This window comes from Nicotiana tabacum, chromosome 17, assembly GCF_000715075.1.
Source record: "Nicotiana tabacum cultivar K326 chromosome 17, ASM71507v2, whole genome shotgun sequence".
Taxonomy (NCBI): domain Eukaryota; kingdom Viridiplantae; phylum Streptophyta; class Magnoliopsida; order Solanales; family Solanaceae; genus Nicotiana; species Nicotiana tabacum.
In genome coordinates this window covers 42,383,575-42,397,692 of record NC_134096.1, presented here as the reverse complement: position 1 = coordinate 42,397,692, position 14,118 = coordinate 42,383,575, and the positions used below count along the sequence as shown (strand labels likewise).

General features: G+C 37.4%; 2 protein-coding genes across 2 annotated transcripts; one reads left to right on the top strand and one right to left on the bottom strand.

The window, feature by feature from the left end:
* Nucleotides 1-642: 642 nt before the first annotated feature.
* LOC107769956 (acyltransferase Pun1-like) lies at nucleotides 643-1,020 on the top strand. The gene has a single exon (XM_016589216.2). The coding sequence runs from the start codon at nucleotides 643-645 to the stop codon at nucleotides 1,018-1,020; it is 378 nt and encodes a 125-aa protein (XP_016444702.2).
* A 154-nt stretch (nucleotides 1,021-1,174) lies between these two features.
* Nucleotides 1,175-5,441, bottom strand: LOC107769953 (BTB/POZ domain-containing protein At4g08455). Its single transcript, XM_016589211.2, has 2 exons — nucleotides 4,926-5,441; nucleotides 1,175-1,841 (listed from the first exon to the last, which is right to left on the bottom strand). Exons 1-2 carry the CDS (start codon nucleotides 5,328-5,330, stop codon nucleotides 1,374-1,376), a joined length of 873 nt encoding a protein of 290 aa, XP_016444697.2. The 5' UTR covers nucleotides 5,331-5,441; the 3' UTR covers nucleotides 1,175-1,373.
* Between the last annotated feature and the right edge of the window lie 8,677 nt (nucleotides 5,442-14,118).

Sequence of the window (14,118 nt, the reverse complement as noted above, 5' to 3'; positions counted from 1 at the left end):
AAAAATATTTTTTAGTGTTTGGTTAGAAAGTAGAAAATAATTTTTCTCTAAAGGATTGCAGAAGTGGCAGTTTTCTCTAAAGGGTTGCCTTTTGCAAATTCCTATAATGGTAGTTTACTAGTGGTTCACTTGAACCAATTTGATTGTGGTGGGAATAGCTAAAGGTGTATATGCCTGTCACACAAGCTTAGTGAATACTGATGAGAGATTAATGGTGAATTTTTTAAGTGATTGGGGTAAAACTACTCGTGAACCAAGTTTTGTTCCTTCTCCACGTTTTATGGGAGAATCTATCTTCCCATCATCAAAAATAATGAAAGGTAGTCCTTTGGTTGCACCATTGATTGAATAAAAACTAGAAGAACGTGTGCTGAGAAAATTCTTCTTTCCAAACTCCAAAATACATGCACTTAAAGCTTAAGTTGAAGGTGGATCAAGAGTGCAGAATCCAACTCGTGCTGAGCTTTTGAGTGCACTTATTTTCAAGTGTGCTGCAGGGTAAAATCTACTAGTACTTCCTTTAGGCCATGTAAGTTGGTTCAATTTGTGGATCTTCGTTATTTCCTTAACCCGCGCTTGCCACGTAACTCCGTTGGAAATATTATCTCTATATTTTTCACAACAGCAAGTAATAAGGGAGAAATGCAATTACCAAGATTAGTACGTGAACTCAGAAATGAAGTTGAACTGCTGTTCAAGAGAGACCACGTTAGGCAAAATGAGTTAGTGCTGACAATTCTTGAATGTATTGAAAAAGGGGAAGCACCATTTTCCAATGAGGAATTTGATACTTACGTCTGCATCAATTTTCCACTTTCAAGCACAGAGTTTGGATTGGGAAGACATATAAGGATGAGTTCAGCACCTGATCCATCAAAGAATTCATTCTTCTTAGTTGATGACAAGATCAAGATCAATGGTGGTGTTGAGGCACGAGTAATTTTAGATGCTCAACATATGTCTGCCCTTGAATGTGATGAAGAATTCCTTGAGTTTGCTATCCCACTTCCAAGTCATTAAGAGAAGGAAAACATTTCACTATGTTTCTGTACTTCAAAAGCTTCATGAAATGAAAGACATAAATTTTCTCAGCTGTGCAGTAGCCCTGTCTCGAGTTTTTTAGCCATTGTGTCATATACGTGACTTAACATGACTAAGCATTAATCAAACTTAATGTTCAACAGAATATCAGCTTAGAAACTTAAAAGATAAACATCAGAAACTAAAAGTTAAAAGGCAAATTCTTCAGTAACAAAATACATCCATGCATTAATGAACATTCAAATTACGTTCACCATTCAGGGGACTATAATCTTAACCACTAAAATTAGAGAATCCTCGTAGTACCGAAGTTAATATGAACATGGGCTATGCTATGCTTTAGCAACTGGATCTTTATGCACAGCAGTGTTCACCTGTTTGGAAAGGTAAGCTTCATAGATTTCTACAACAAGCCTGGGATCTTTCTCCACAAGTTCTTTGTATTCTTCTCGCTTGCTCAGCTTGTCCATATTTTCCATGATCAATGACAGGGCTGCATCAAGCAAGTTCTTTGCATTGTGTTGGTGAGCAAAGGCATAGTTAGGAAGTGAGTTCTCCCAGTTTAATTTGGAAATCAGAAACTTCTCACAATACGTCTTCAGATGCTTCACTTGGTATTTTTCTGCCAGAACGAGAAGGTCACAAGCCATAAGCTCATCTAGGCACGCGTCGGCAGTGTATAAATAGGTCACAAAAGCACGAAGTGCATCATATGACACGTCACTAATTTTAATTGTGCCGCTAAGGCTTTCTTCCATCTCATTTTCAAGCATAGCTCTGAACACTGGGGAACGACTGGCCTGCGTGGAATATCAAAATTTTGAAAAAGTTAGGTGCAAAAACTATAAAGAACTATTTCGAATAGATTGGCACCAAATCACTTCAGTGAAAAATAACAATTAAAACAGTAAAGAAATCGTATAAAACAGATATAAAGAAAGAGGACACTAAATTCAGTATGTTTCTCAGATGCTCAGAGCATATCTAAGCAGAAAAGAATGAAAGAAACAACGATAGGGGAAACTTAATTTTCGTGTCTTGGAGAGAACCATAACAAAATAATCATGAAATACTGATTAATAAATGTAAGCTTTGATATGCTACTGTTCACAAACTTTCAGGAGCTCTGTCATGATGATTCAGCGGAAGATGAAGACTCCAGGGGCGGAAGAGTAGCAACATGATCAGGCAAAATGAGTCCCTAACATGTGAATAAGCTTTTGCCAATTTGCAAATTGTCTAATGTGGCATATGTTTTAGGTATTAAGCACTCCCTCCGTTCCAATTTATGTGAACCTATTTCCTTTTTGGTCCGTTCCAAAAAGAATGACCCCTTTCTAAATTTGAAAACAATTTAGCTTAGACTTCCAACTCTACCCTTAATGAGAAGCTTTTATAACCACACAAATACTCTGGACCCCTTTTTGACTTGTTTAGGACCACAAACTCAAAAAGTCTTCATTTTTTCTTAAACTTTGTGCCCAGTCAAACAGGTTCACATAAATTGGAACAGAGGGAGTATAAGATATAGACTGGAAAAAATTACACCAGATGCTGTAAAACATCAGGTGTTCTTCTTTTTATACAAGTTCAAGCAACAAGCATTTACTTTCCCTCTTTCTTAGGAATCAGTTTAATTTTACATTCTTCAATATGCTACAGCGAATCAATGCTGGTATGCTACTAGAACAATTATTAAAAAGTAGAAAATTACCAGCAGGACTCTAGATGACACTGTATGACATGACTTACATTGTAGATCAGCTATTAAATTTTCCAGAAGAATATCAACTATGGAGTGAGTTTGAAAATTTCTAGGCTGCCTAGCAGGAGAGCATGTTGTTGAAGGCTTTCTTGAAGTGTGCCTAAGCTTTAAAGATGAAGCTCAGGTTGGAAGCTTTGCCTCGCTTAGGTAGCTTTTAGTGCAGATACCAAGGCACTAAGGCATGCTTCTCATCTTCGTTATACTATGTCTTAAGAGGATAGCAGCATACTTGCAAAGTGAGATTAATTGTTACCAAAATATCATGAATAATAATTTTTGATATTTTTCATGGCACTAGTGCCTTCATTCGGTAAAGCCCATGCTTCTATTTCTAGTTTGCGCATAATACCCCAGCAATTCTTGGTGCTTTTCTATGCTTTCACCTTTGACAACTCTGCAGGAGAGCACATAAACTTAGTCCATCAACTGCAGCTTTTCCAATGTTCTGGCCTTTTAGCAATAAAACAATAAATCATCATATCAATTTCTTCAGACTTACTCGCTCAACTCATACAGCCAATGCATTAGCGTTGTTGCAGATTTTGAGCATGTTCAAACAAAAATGCCTAACAGAAAATAACTCCAAACAACTTCAGCCTCCCATCCACTCATAATAGTGGCGACCAAGCCCACTATTCATACTCCAATAAATAGAGCGAAAAGGTCTAACTTAAAACTCCCAGCAATTTATTTTCTTTCAAAAGCACTTGATATACAATAAGAGTGCTATTCTAGTTGCAACAGTTGTAAAATACACTGTAGTGGCTCAGACACTTCCTTTTTCCTTCAGAAAGTGCTTGAAACTGATGATTCCATCTAATCATTTCTCATGTTCATAGTTAGACTACTTTTGCACTGGTCATCAACCTACCAACGGAGGCAGATCCAGGATCTGAAGTTATCACTTCGAGATCGAGATTTTACCTTAACTTATTTGATTTACTGGATTCGAGATCAATTATTTGTACTTATCTAGAGAATAAGTTGAACCCTACATCCCAGTGTTGTGAAAAGCGAGCGCTTCCTCGCTTAAAGCGAGAAGCGAAGCGAGGCGAGCCATCGAACGCTTCTGTTAGCTGAAGCGTAGCAGGTTTAAAAAAGCGCTCGCTTTCCATTAAAAAGCGAGAAGCGCAGGTGCGAAGCGATGCGTAAGAAGCGAGCGCTTCTCTGTATTACAGGGCTGCCAACCTATTTAATTAAAAAAGCTGTTCTTTTTTTAAAATATCATCGACCAGCAGCAACAGAGAAAGAAAGAAGCGACCTAGGGTTCAAGTTTTCTACACTTTTCAACTTCAAGATCATCAAGTTTGGTCCAGGTATGTGATTTCTTCTTCCTCCTCCTCCTTCTTCTTCTTTTTCTTTTTCTTTCACTGTTTCAGCGTCCAAATAGCAGCGAAATGCTGGCGAATTATTTTTTTCCCTTCAGTTCTTCTTTCTCATTCTTCTCCTCCTCTTCTTCTTCATTTTCTTGCACTGTTTTTTCGTTTGAAATGCTGCCCAATTTTTTCGTTTCATTTATACTTATACTGCCCTTCTTATTTTCATATCCTTTATTCTTAGTTCTTATTGCCTTTCTTATGTGTTATGTAGTTGTTCTTTTAATGGCCTTCTTCTTAGTTCTTATTTTTTCGTTTCAGTAGTTCTTTCTTATTTTAATATTTTTTTTAAAATATAAAAAAAGCGAGCGCTTTGCTTCTCGCTTCTCGCTTTAAGCGAAAAGGGGCATGTCGCTTTTACTCGCTTCACGCTCTTCACAACACTGCTACATCCGCCCCTGCCTACCAAGCCCTCCTCTATGATTCCATCTGATATTTCCTAATGAAAGAGATACTTGTATTACAATTCCTCATCCATTAATATCCAATATATAACAATCAACTCCACCTCAACCCCAAAATTAATTCGGGTCGACTATATCAGTCCTCTATATCTACAGTTAGACTACTTTTGCACTGACCATCAATCTACCGGTATCCTATCTATTTATTGATAACACATTTGGTTCAATCAACCGCACACCCATTAGAAATACATCAAGTATGAAAAGAATTAATCTTGATAACACAATTTGTTATGCAAAACCGTTAAAAATACATGGAATAATCAAATGGGTACTGACCAGAACAGCGCGATTTGCAGGAACGGGAACAGGGTGAGGGGTAGACTTTCCATTTTCATCATCATGAGAAGCGATCAAAACGACGTCGGAGCAGAAGGGTACGGTATTAGTGGAAGAAGACCGTTGGTGGTGGAGGTGGTGGAGAGGGTCAGGTGGGGCCCAGAAACGGAGGAAGTTGACTTTGGATTTAAGGTCTTCGATCTCACGCTTCAGCTCTTCCTCTGTCTCGCTAGCTTCCTCGTAACACTCCCTGCACGTGCCCGCGTCACGTGAGCTGTAATCTTCTTTACATGACACGCACTTCATTCGTGCTTCCGATGATGTTTCTTCTTCCTCGTCGTCTTCCTCGTCTTCTCCGAAATCCACTGACGGCGTCGATGATCGCCGCCGGTGATGCCTTCTCATCTTTTATTTTCTTTTCCTTTTTTAGAATATTCTTTTTTCTCTTATTCTTTTCACCTAGCTGCTAAACCACCTTTTTAAAAGTTTGCTGTGAGCATGTGACAGATAAGAGTAGAGGAGTAATGCATACATTAGTTTGTTTGGATGATTGTTACACGTCCATTTATATTATATTATATTATATTATATTATATTATATTATATTATATTATATTATATTTGTATTTAACTAAAATAGTCAAATATAGAATAAAGTAAATTATACTGTTTGTCATCATTTTATGATGTCATGCATCAGTAATATGAAAAATAAATTTATAATATTATAAAAAAAAGAAGCAGGGTATAAGGTAGAATTATTGTATAAAAATGTTGCGTAAAGGATAAAAATATAATTATTTAATAATAAGGAAGGGTAAGATGAGAGAAAAAAATAAGGTAACGAATAGCCACCATACCAAATTCGTCGTTACATGAAGTGACACTTTTTATCGTTATGTAAAGATGAATTTAACTATACGATACAATAAAATTGAAGTAACAATTAAAATAAATATTATATTTAAAGTAACAATACGACACAATACAATATGTAACAACCATCTAAATAGTAGCTTGTTTGGATGGTTGTTACCTATTGTATTGTATCGTATTATTACTTTAAATACAATATTTATTTTGATTGTTACTTATATTTTTATTATCGTATTGTTAAATTTATCGTTACATAAAGACGTAAAGTGCCACTTTATGTATCGACAGATTTGGTGTGGTTGCGTCGTTACCTTATTTTTCTCTCATATCGCCCTTCCTTATTTTTAAATAATACTATTTTATCATTTATCTTACTGTAGGCATATAAATTTTATTAAAATTAAATCCATGAAATAATTTGGACTATATTTTAAATTCAAGATATATTGGTCCAAATAAACATATGTGCTAATATAATTTAATTAATTATATAAGTCTAATATAAATGAATTAAATAAATAACTCTTAATCCATTGGGCTAGCCCATTTAATTGGGCTAAAGTGATGAGCCCACTTCATTAAGCCCAAAATGTCATCCTCCCGGAGGCCCAATTTGGTGTCACGTGTAAAATGACGTGGCGCGCCAAATCAAACGGAAGAGCCAATAGTATCATCCACGTGTCAAAATGACAAGGCATGCCAAATCACATTAAAAAAGTTAATGAAATCGCGCCACGTGTGCAAGTGACATGTTCTAGCCAATCAAATATGGCCTTGTCACACTTCAATTTGATTGGTCGGAAAGAGTTTGTTCTTATCATAACTCTTCCCTCCTACAACTATAAATAGGGGTCTTCATAACCCAGAAAAGACACCAGATGTTATAACAAGAAGCAATAGGGAGCTCGTGGATCAAACGCTGCAGATTTCTCTAAAAGCTACAAGCATTCAAGTGTTCTAAGGATTAAAAGATCAAGACGAAGATTCAAGAACAAGCGGCAAGCCCTTGGATTAAAAATACGTCAAGATCAAGATTAGGCCTAGAGCACTTGGATTAAAATAAATTAAAATTCAAGATTAAGCTCAAAGGCTCTTTTATTTACTGTTAAAAAGAAGAATTAAAGGATTTATAGAGATTGTACACTCAAATTACTTGAAATAGAATACTATGATTGTTGCAATATTTTTCGGTCTCGATCTTATTTTCTCGACGCAATTTATTGTCTACAAATTCTGGCACGCCCAGTGGGACAATCTCTACCTCTCATCTCAACTTTTCAATCACCAAAGTTCAAGAACATTGAAATGGCTTCAAAGAAAATTAACTCCAGTTCAACTTCCACCAAGGGTGCTAATTTCAGGTTCTATGCTGATGTGGAAAGCATCCTCGATGTTACTTTTGGACCAGTTACGAGGAGCAAAGCAAGCTCGTTAGGACAACAAGCACCCCAAGTGTCGTCCGCATCAACCCCTGTTTTTGGATCTTCATCCTCAAAAGGAGCAAGATCTTTCACAAAACTCACCCGAAGGAGGAAGCGATGTTGCTGAAAAGATCAAGAAAACTCTTGCTCTACTTGACCTCTCCGGATCCAAGCACTCTGCTGTGAAGGAAGATGATGATGCTTCAAGTGATGGATCCTCCCTACTTACACCACATAGCGTGAGCCAATCAAGGATTAATTTGTGTGAAAATCCATGCTACTCTCCATTGTTCACGACAATCATGCAAGCCATGGTGACAAACACTTCATCTGTGGAGGAGCAGTTGGCAAACTTGACGGAAGCAATCGCTGGCTTGACCAAGTGCATGCAAAATCAAGATGCTAGAATCAACAAGCTAACAGATAGGGTGGGAATCTTGATGGAAGAAGAATCCACCCATGCACCTGGCAAACTCCTAGAAGTTCAAGAGATTGATCCTCCCCCACGACAAGTTGCATCTACTAAGAAAAGTCCAGTCTCTTCGGAAGGGATAATTCCAATCAATCAACTAAAGGAGTTAATTGAAGGGACTATAAAAAACAAATATGAAATCGCTTCCAGGTCCTCCTTTACCTACGCAAAGTCGTACACTTCAAGGATCGATATGTTGAAGATGCGTGATGGCTATCAACCTCCAAAATTTCAACAGTTTGATGGCAAAGGAAATCCAAAGCAACATGTGGCGTACTTTGTTGAGACATGCAACAATGCTGGGACTTATGGAGATTACCTCGTCAAGCAGTTTGTCCGCTCATTAAAAGGAAATGCTTTTGATTGGTATACGGACCTCGAGGATGGATCTGTTGATAGCTGGGATCAACTTGAGCAAGAATTCCTCAATCGCTTTTATAGCACGAGACATACTGTGAGTATGATAGAACTTACAAATACTCGTCAACGAAAGGGTGAACCAGTTATCGACTTTATCAATCGTTGGAGGAATGCAAGCCTCAACTGCAAAGACAGGCTTAGTGAAGCTTCAGGCATAGATATGTGCATTCAAGTCATGCATTGGGGATTGCGCTACATCTTGCAAAGTATCAATCCCAGCACATTTGAAGAACTTGCAACTCGTTCCCATGACATGGAATTGAGCATGGTCTCTGTTGGAAATGAAAGGTTGCCCATCTATGAACCTCGCAAGGGGAACGACAAGCAAGAAGTCAGGAAGTGGGGCAAGTTCGTACCCAAGCCTGAAAGCAAAGAAGCTATGAATGTCAACACATCACCTGTAAAGTTCACATCACCTGTAAAGAAGCTATGAATGTCAACACATCACCTGTAAGAAAAACGCCTTGTGATTCCGAGGCTTCCATACCAAAACATAAAAGTTTTGGCGAAGTCGCGCCAATTCGAAACTGTCGGTATATCAAAATCTAATGTTGACTTCGAAATATTATCTGAAACTATCCTTAAGGTATTAAATCCTACATTTTGGATTATATTTTGAAGTGTTGTTTTCAAGAAATCAAACGGTTTGTGATTTCAATGTTTTTACATCAAGATATAAGAGTTTTGGTAAAGTCGCGCAAGTTTGAAATCATCAGCATGTCGGAATTTTAAGTTGACTTCAAAATATTATCTGAAACTATACTTAAGGTATTAAATCCCACGTTTTGGAAATGTTTTAGAATTTGAAGTCAAGTTTTCAACAAATCAAACGGTTCATAATTTCGACGTTTCTACGCCAAGATATGAATTTTTTTGGTAACACTGTGCAAATCTGAAATTTTTAACGTGGTGGAATCTAAAGTTGGTTTCAAAATATTACCTGCGGCGATTCTGAAGGTGTTTGATTCCGAATTTTGGATATGTCTTAGATTTTAAAATTTAGTTTCTAAAAAATCAAATGGCTCATATTTTTGACATTCTCACATTGAGATATATATCTCCTACCACAAAAGTTACAAAGATGATGAACAATATTATTCTCAAAGAAAAGGGAGGATGTACCTCCAAATACAAAGAACTTCGAGACATGAACGCCAACGACGTTTAAAAGAAAACCAAATTCTATCATGGAGACATCAATACATCATGATAAGCAAAGAACTATTGATATTGAACCGCAAAGAAAAAAAGGGGACATTGATGAAAATGCATGATATAAAGTAAAACGGATAGAGTTTTCATTTCTAAGAATAACTACTAGTTAATCAAATGCAAAACAAAGGAGGCAAATAAAATACTCTATATAGACTAATCTAAACACAAATTGTAATTGACCAAGTCTTTAAGGGTTGCCTCTAGGTGTTGTTTCTTCATCTCCACGTCGGCCAAGGCATCAGCAGTTGCCAAGGAAACATCAGAATATCTACGGTACTCCTCTTCAGTAGATGGGACTCTAGATTCAATCTCTTTAACCTCTTTATTGGCAATACCTCGAAGAGCTCTTAACTGTTTCACCTTCTCTATGGCCTCTTTGAGAGACTGACTGGTGGCAGACAATTTCTCGACCTTCTCCCCTTTCTCAATCAAGACAAGATCAAGATGTTCCTTGGCGTTTAAAAATGACTCTGATTTTTCAATATCCACAACCTTGTCAGAAAGAGTTGACCGTGCCCGGTGATATGAAGTGGCAAGCTCAAAGAAAGACGTTGATAGGTCTTTTAGAGGAGAAATATCCACACCCTTTCCGTCTATCTCCTCGAGAATCACTTGGATCTCGAATTGAAAAGAAGAAGCATTATCTATGGTAAGGTCCTTGAGTTTGGCATGAATTTTAGCCCATGCATTCAAAATGAAATCCTTGCGAAGAGTCAAGACAACATTTCTTCCATCAAAGATAGACATCGTTGGTGCTGATCGTTGGTGAAAATTAGGCCCCGATTTTGCTCCAAGACTAGGAATGGAAGTCGCCTCTAGGTCTGACTTAGGTATTGGAAGTGATTTCCTCGATTCTGGCTCCGCCACGGATTCGCTACTACCTTGTGGCTCGCTTTGGTGTGACGCCATTGAAATGTGAACACCATTTGGCTGCATAGAAAATGAGATACAATTAGTTAAATTTACTTGGATATTATAAAATAATATGAAAGTTTTAATCGTTACCTCTTTGATAGCCGTCAAAGTCCTTGAAGCACTGCCGATGCTATCAGTAATCTCGACTATACCCAAATTAGCATCTCCTTGTTTGTTTGAATATGGCTTCACTCGTTTGAAGTTTTGATCTTCATGACTACTATCGCTCTCATTTTGGGGCGAACGTTTGTTGGAGGTAGGAACAATGGTGCCTAATGGAAAGGAACCCCTATTTGCTTGATAAGCCTGAACATGTCATTTCTTCTTTTGAACTTCTTTATATGGAGGTCCCCTGACCTCGAATGGTACAACCACTTTGGATTTTAAAGTAGGAGGCTTGTCCTCCCTGTTATGCTCTTGAGGCGTGATCTCTAAAGGCGTAGCAGTAATTGGCCCAGCGGTATTCACCAAATATTGCAAGTGATTTTCAAGGAAGTTCCCATGCACTCTTTCCCAACAAGACTTATAATCGGACGAGACATACTTCTTCATCTTGGGCATAATAGGGGAAAATGTGGCCTTTGACCTACTTTTAGAAAAAACACAAATTCGTAAAAGTTCCAATCCTTTGTCTAAAGAGCACTCACGAAATTCTTGATCCAAGAAACTGGGGATGTCTTGATAAAAACCGAATTGACGACTGAAGCGATGAGGGCTATAAGGCTCCACGATGAAGGTCGATCCATTTCTCAAAGGAAGGTAATTCGAGCAAATACTCATAAAATAATTTGACTCGGATTCTTCCTCATTGCCATCATCACGATAATAATACGGTTGAGAATTACTTGGCATTGTGGAAGTCCATGCGGCACTTTCTCCTCTAAGAATACGTTTTCTCGCGTCTTCATTCCCAAAGTATCTAGTTGTTCCCTCACCTGAGTATATGGCCATCAGAGGAGTAGCCAGCCAATTTGTTAGAGAAAAATAAGTCTCGAAGTAACAGGCCAACGAACCATATACATAATGAATTGGGAAGTAAACTCTACAAGGATCGAGTGGTGAGCCGTTTGAAATTGTGTTTAATCCCCTGTAAATGCTAGCTAAAACTGGAACGGCGAGGTTAATTCTTTGCCCACACGCTAGAAGGTCTGCAATCTTGAAAGTCTCGGGCCTAATAAAGTTGTCTTCTTTTGCAGGGAGCAGAAAGACACATAACCAGCATGATAAAAAAATAGCCAAGTATACTTCGTCTTTCTTGTCACTTCCGACGCCAAGTTTAACAAATAGTGCATCTTCAACTTCCGACCAATTGACCATTTTACCTATGGCTCCAGTAGGATTGTGTGTTGATTTGGGACGAGCTGACTTCTTTTCTTTTCTCGCCGGAGGTTGTTCATACTTTAAAACTTTTTTGCTCCAAAACTCGATCCATCTTCTTATAGGGACGTTATGATTTTTAGTGTTTCCCTCTCGGAGTTGGTGATATGCATCAAACAATTACTGACAGGCTTGTGAAAGGAACATTTTATTCTTGTCGTAAGCACCTGCAAGTTCTCGAGTATTTGGAATAACTTCCTCATAAGGAGACCCCATTAAAGGCAGACCCCCAATAGTGCACAAATCTCTCAGGGATATGGATAACTCTCTAACTGAGGTAAGCAACATGTTTGTAAGAGGACACCAAGCCTCACAAAAGACTTGCATGATACTTGTAGAATGATCATAAGTAAATAATGAGGCATAGACAACATCGTAAATATTGGTGGCTCTCAATGCTCGATGGTTCCTATTAAGAATATCTTCGCTTCACTCCCAATAACCGGGGATATAATGAAAATCGCCACCAAAAGTTAAGGAATCACTCTAGTATACTTCTCCTTTAAGGATTCGTCGTCCTAAGCATGGGAGGGAACTTACCACATTTTTAACTTTGTGATTATGGGAACGAAGAGTCCATGTCTTGAATATACGTTTGGTGTTTTCAAAGGTCCAATGTACCAAACGAAATGGATTTTGCAAGGATGGCCACGAAGTTGCATATAAGCCGGTCAGTGGTGTATCAACTAGTAATCTGGTCTCCGTTTTACTATCTTTGTGCTATTAAATTACAAGATACTTGGACGTGGAGGAAGAGGATGCTGAGTCTCTAAAGTAAACCATGTTCAAGCTGCATAAAAAAAGAAAAGAAAAAAAATAATTGTTAGTACCTAAGTCAAAAAGGAAGAGTAACAATCGCAATCTTGAAAGAGAGCATGGATAAAAATAAAAAAAAAATTGCCTCAGACGAAAAAAAAAAGAAAAAAGAAAAAAGAAAAAAAAAGGATGTTTGTGACGGACTTTTTTTAAAGGTTTTCGCTGCGAACTTTTAAAGGTGTTCGTCTCGAAGTTTTAAAGGCATTCGAATTTTTAAAAGTTTTCGTTGCGAACTTCTAAAGGTGTTCGTCTCGAACTTTTAAAGGCCTTCGGATTTTTAAGGTTTTCGTTTCGAACTTTTAAAAGGCGTATGTTTCGAACGTTTAAAGGTGCTCGTATTGAAATTTTAAAGGTCTTCACCACAAACTTTTAAAGGTTTTTACCGCGAACTTTTAAAGATTTTCGTTGTGAACTTTTAGAGATCTCGACCACGAGTCGCCACAAATTTTAAGGTCTTCACCACGAACTTTTAAAGATCTCCACCGTTAACTTTTAAAGATCTTCGCCGCGAACTTTTAAAGGTCTTGACCACAAACTTTTAAGGATTTTCACGCGAACTTTTATAAACCTTCCCCACAAATTTTAAAGATTTTCATCTCGAACTTTTAAAATAATTTGTAGTTCGACAAAATTACTACTAAAAACAAGAGAGAAGACAACAAAGTAAAAGAAAAAAGGGAGAAAAAAGCACAAAAAAAGAAAGAATAAATTATCTTGTTAATAATTCCGAGTCCACAAAAATAAACTCAAGTGGCTTGCAAATACTGAGAACTGATGCTCACAAGTTGGAGAGTACGCACCCTTTATATAGATTTCTCAAGGCAGCAATTGAGAATAAAGTCCCGATGTGGGATTATCAACTAAGACGGCTGGAACAAACTGTGTTCAACACGGACTCGGTGTCCATCTTCAAATAGGAATGGAATATACATGGATTACGTCGTCACTGGCAGAATAAGTTTCAAAACTGAGATTCCATAATAAATCATGGAAAAAGATCCTAAAATAACTATGTTTGAGTCTAAAGCAATGTAAATGAATTGCAAATTGAATGACGTGGACACATGAATGAAACCATGTGAATTCAACTTATCCTAGCCTAATCACTACTGTTGGACAAATGTATATTCCCAGTGTATTATATACGCACATAAAGGATATGTGTGTTTTATGTATGTTATACTTCAAAACTCGTCACGGGGTAAGTGATTTCATATTCCGACAAGATTTGAAGTAGGAGGCATTTGTAGGCATATAAATTTTATTAAAATAAAATTCATGAAATAATTTGGATTATATTTTAAATTCAAGATATAATGGTCCAAATAAACATATGGGCTAATATAATTAAATTAATTGTATAAGTCCAATATAAATGAATTAAATAAATAAGTCTTAATCCATTGGGCTAGCCCATATAATTGGGCTAAAGTGATGAGCCCACTTCATTAAGCCAAAAATGTTATCCTCACGGAGGCCCAGTTTGGTGTCATGTGTAAAATGACGTGGCGCGCCAAATCAAACGGAAGAGCCAATAGTATCATGCCATGTGTAAAAATGACAAGGCATGCCAAATCACATTAAAAGGTAAATAAAATCGTGCCACGTGTGCAAGTGATATGTTCGGCCAATCAAATGCGGCCCTGTCACACTTCAATTTGATTGGTCGGAAAGAATTTAT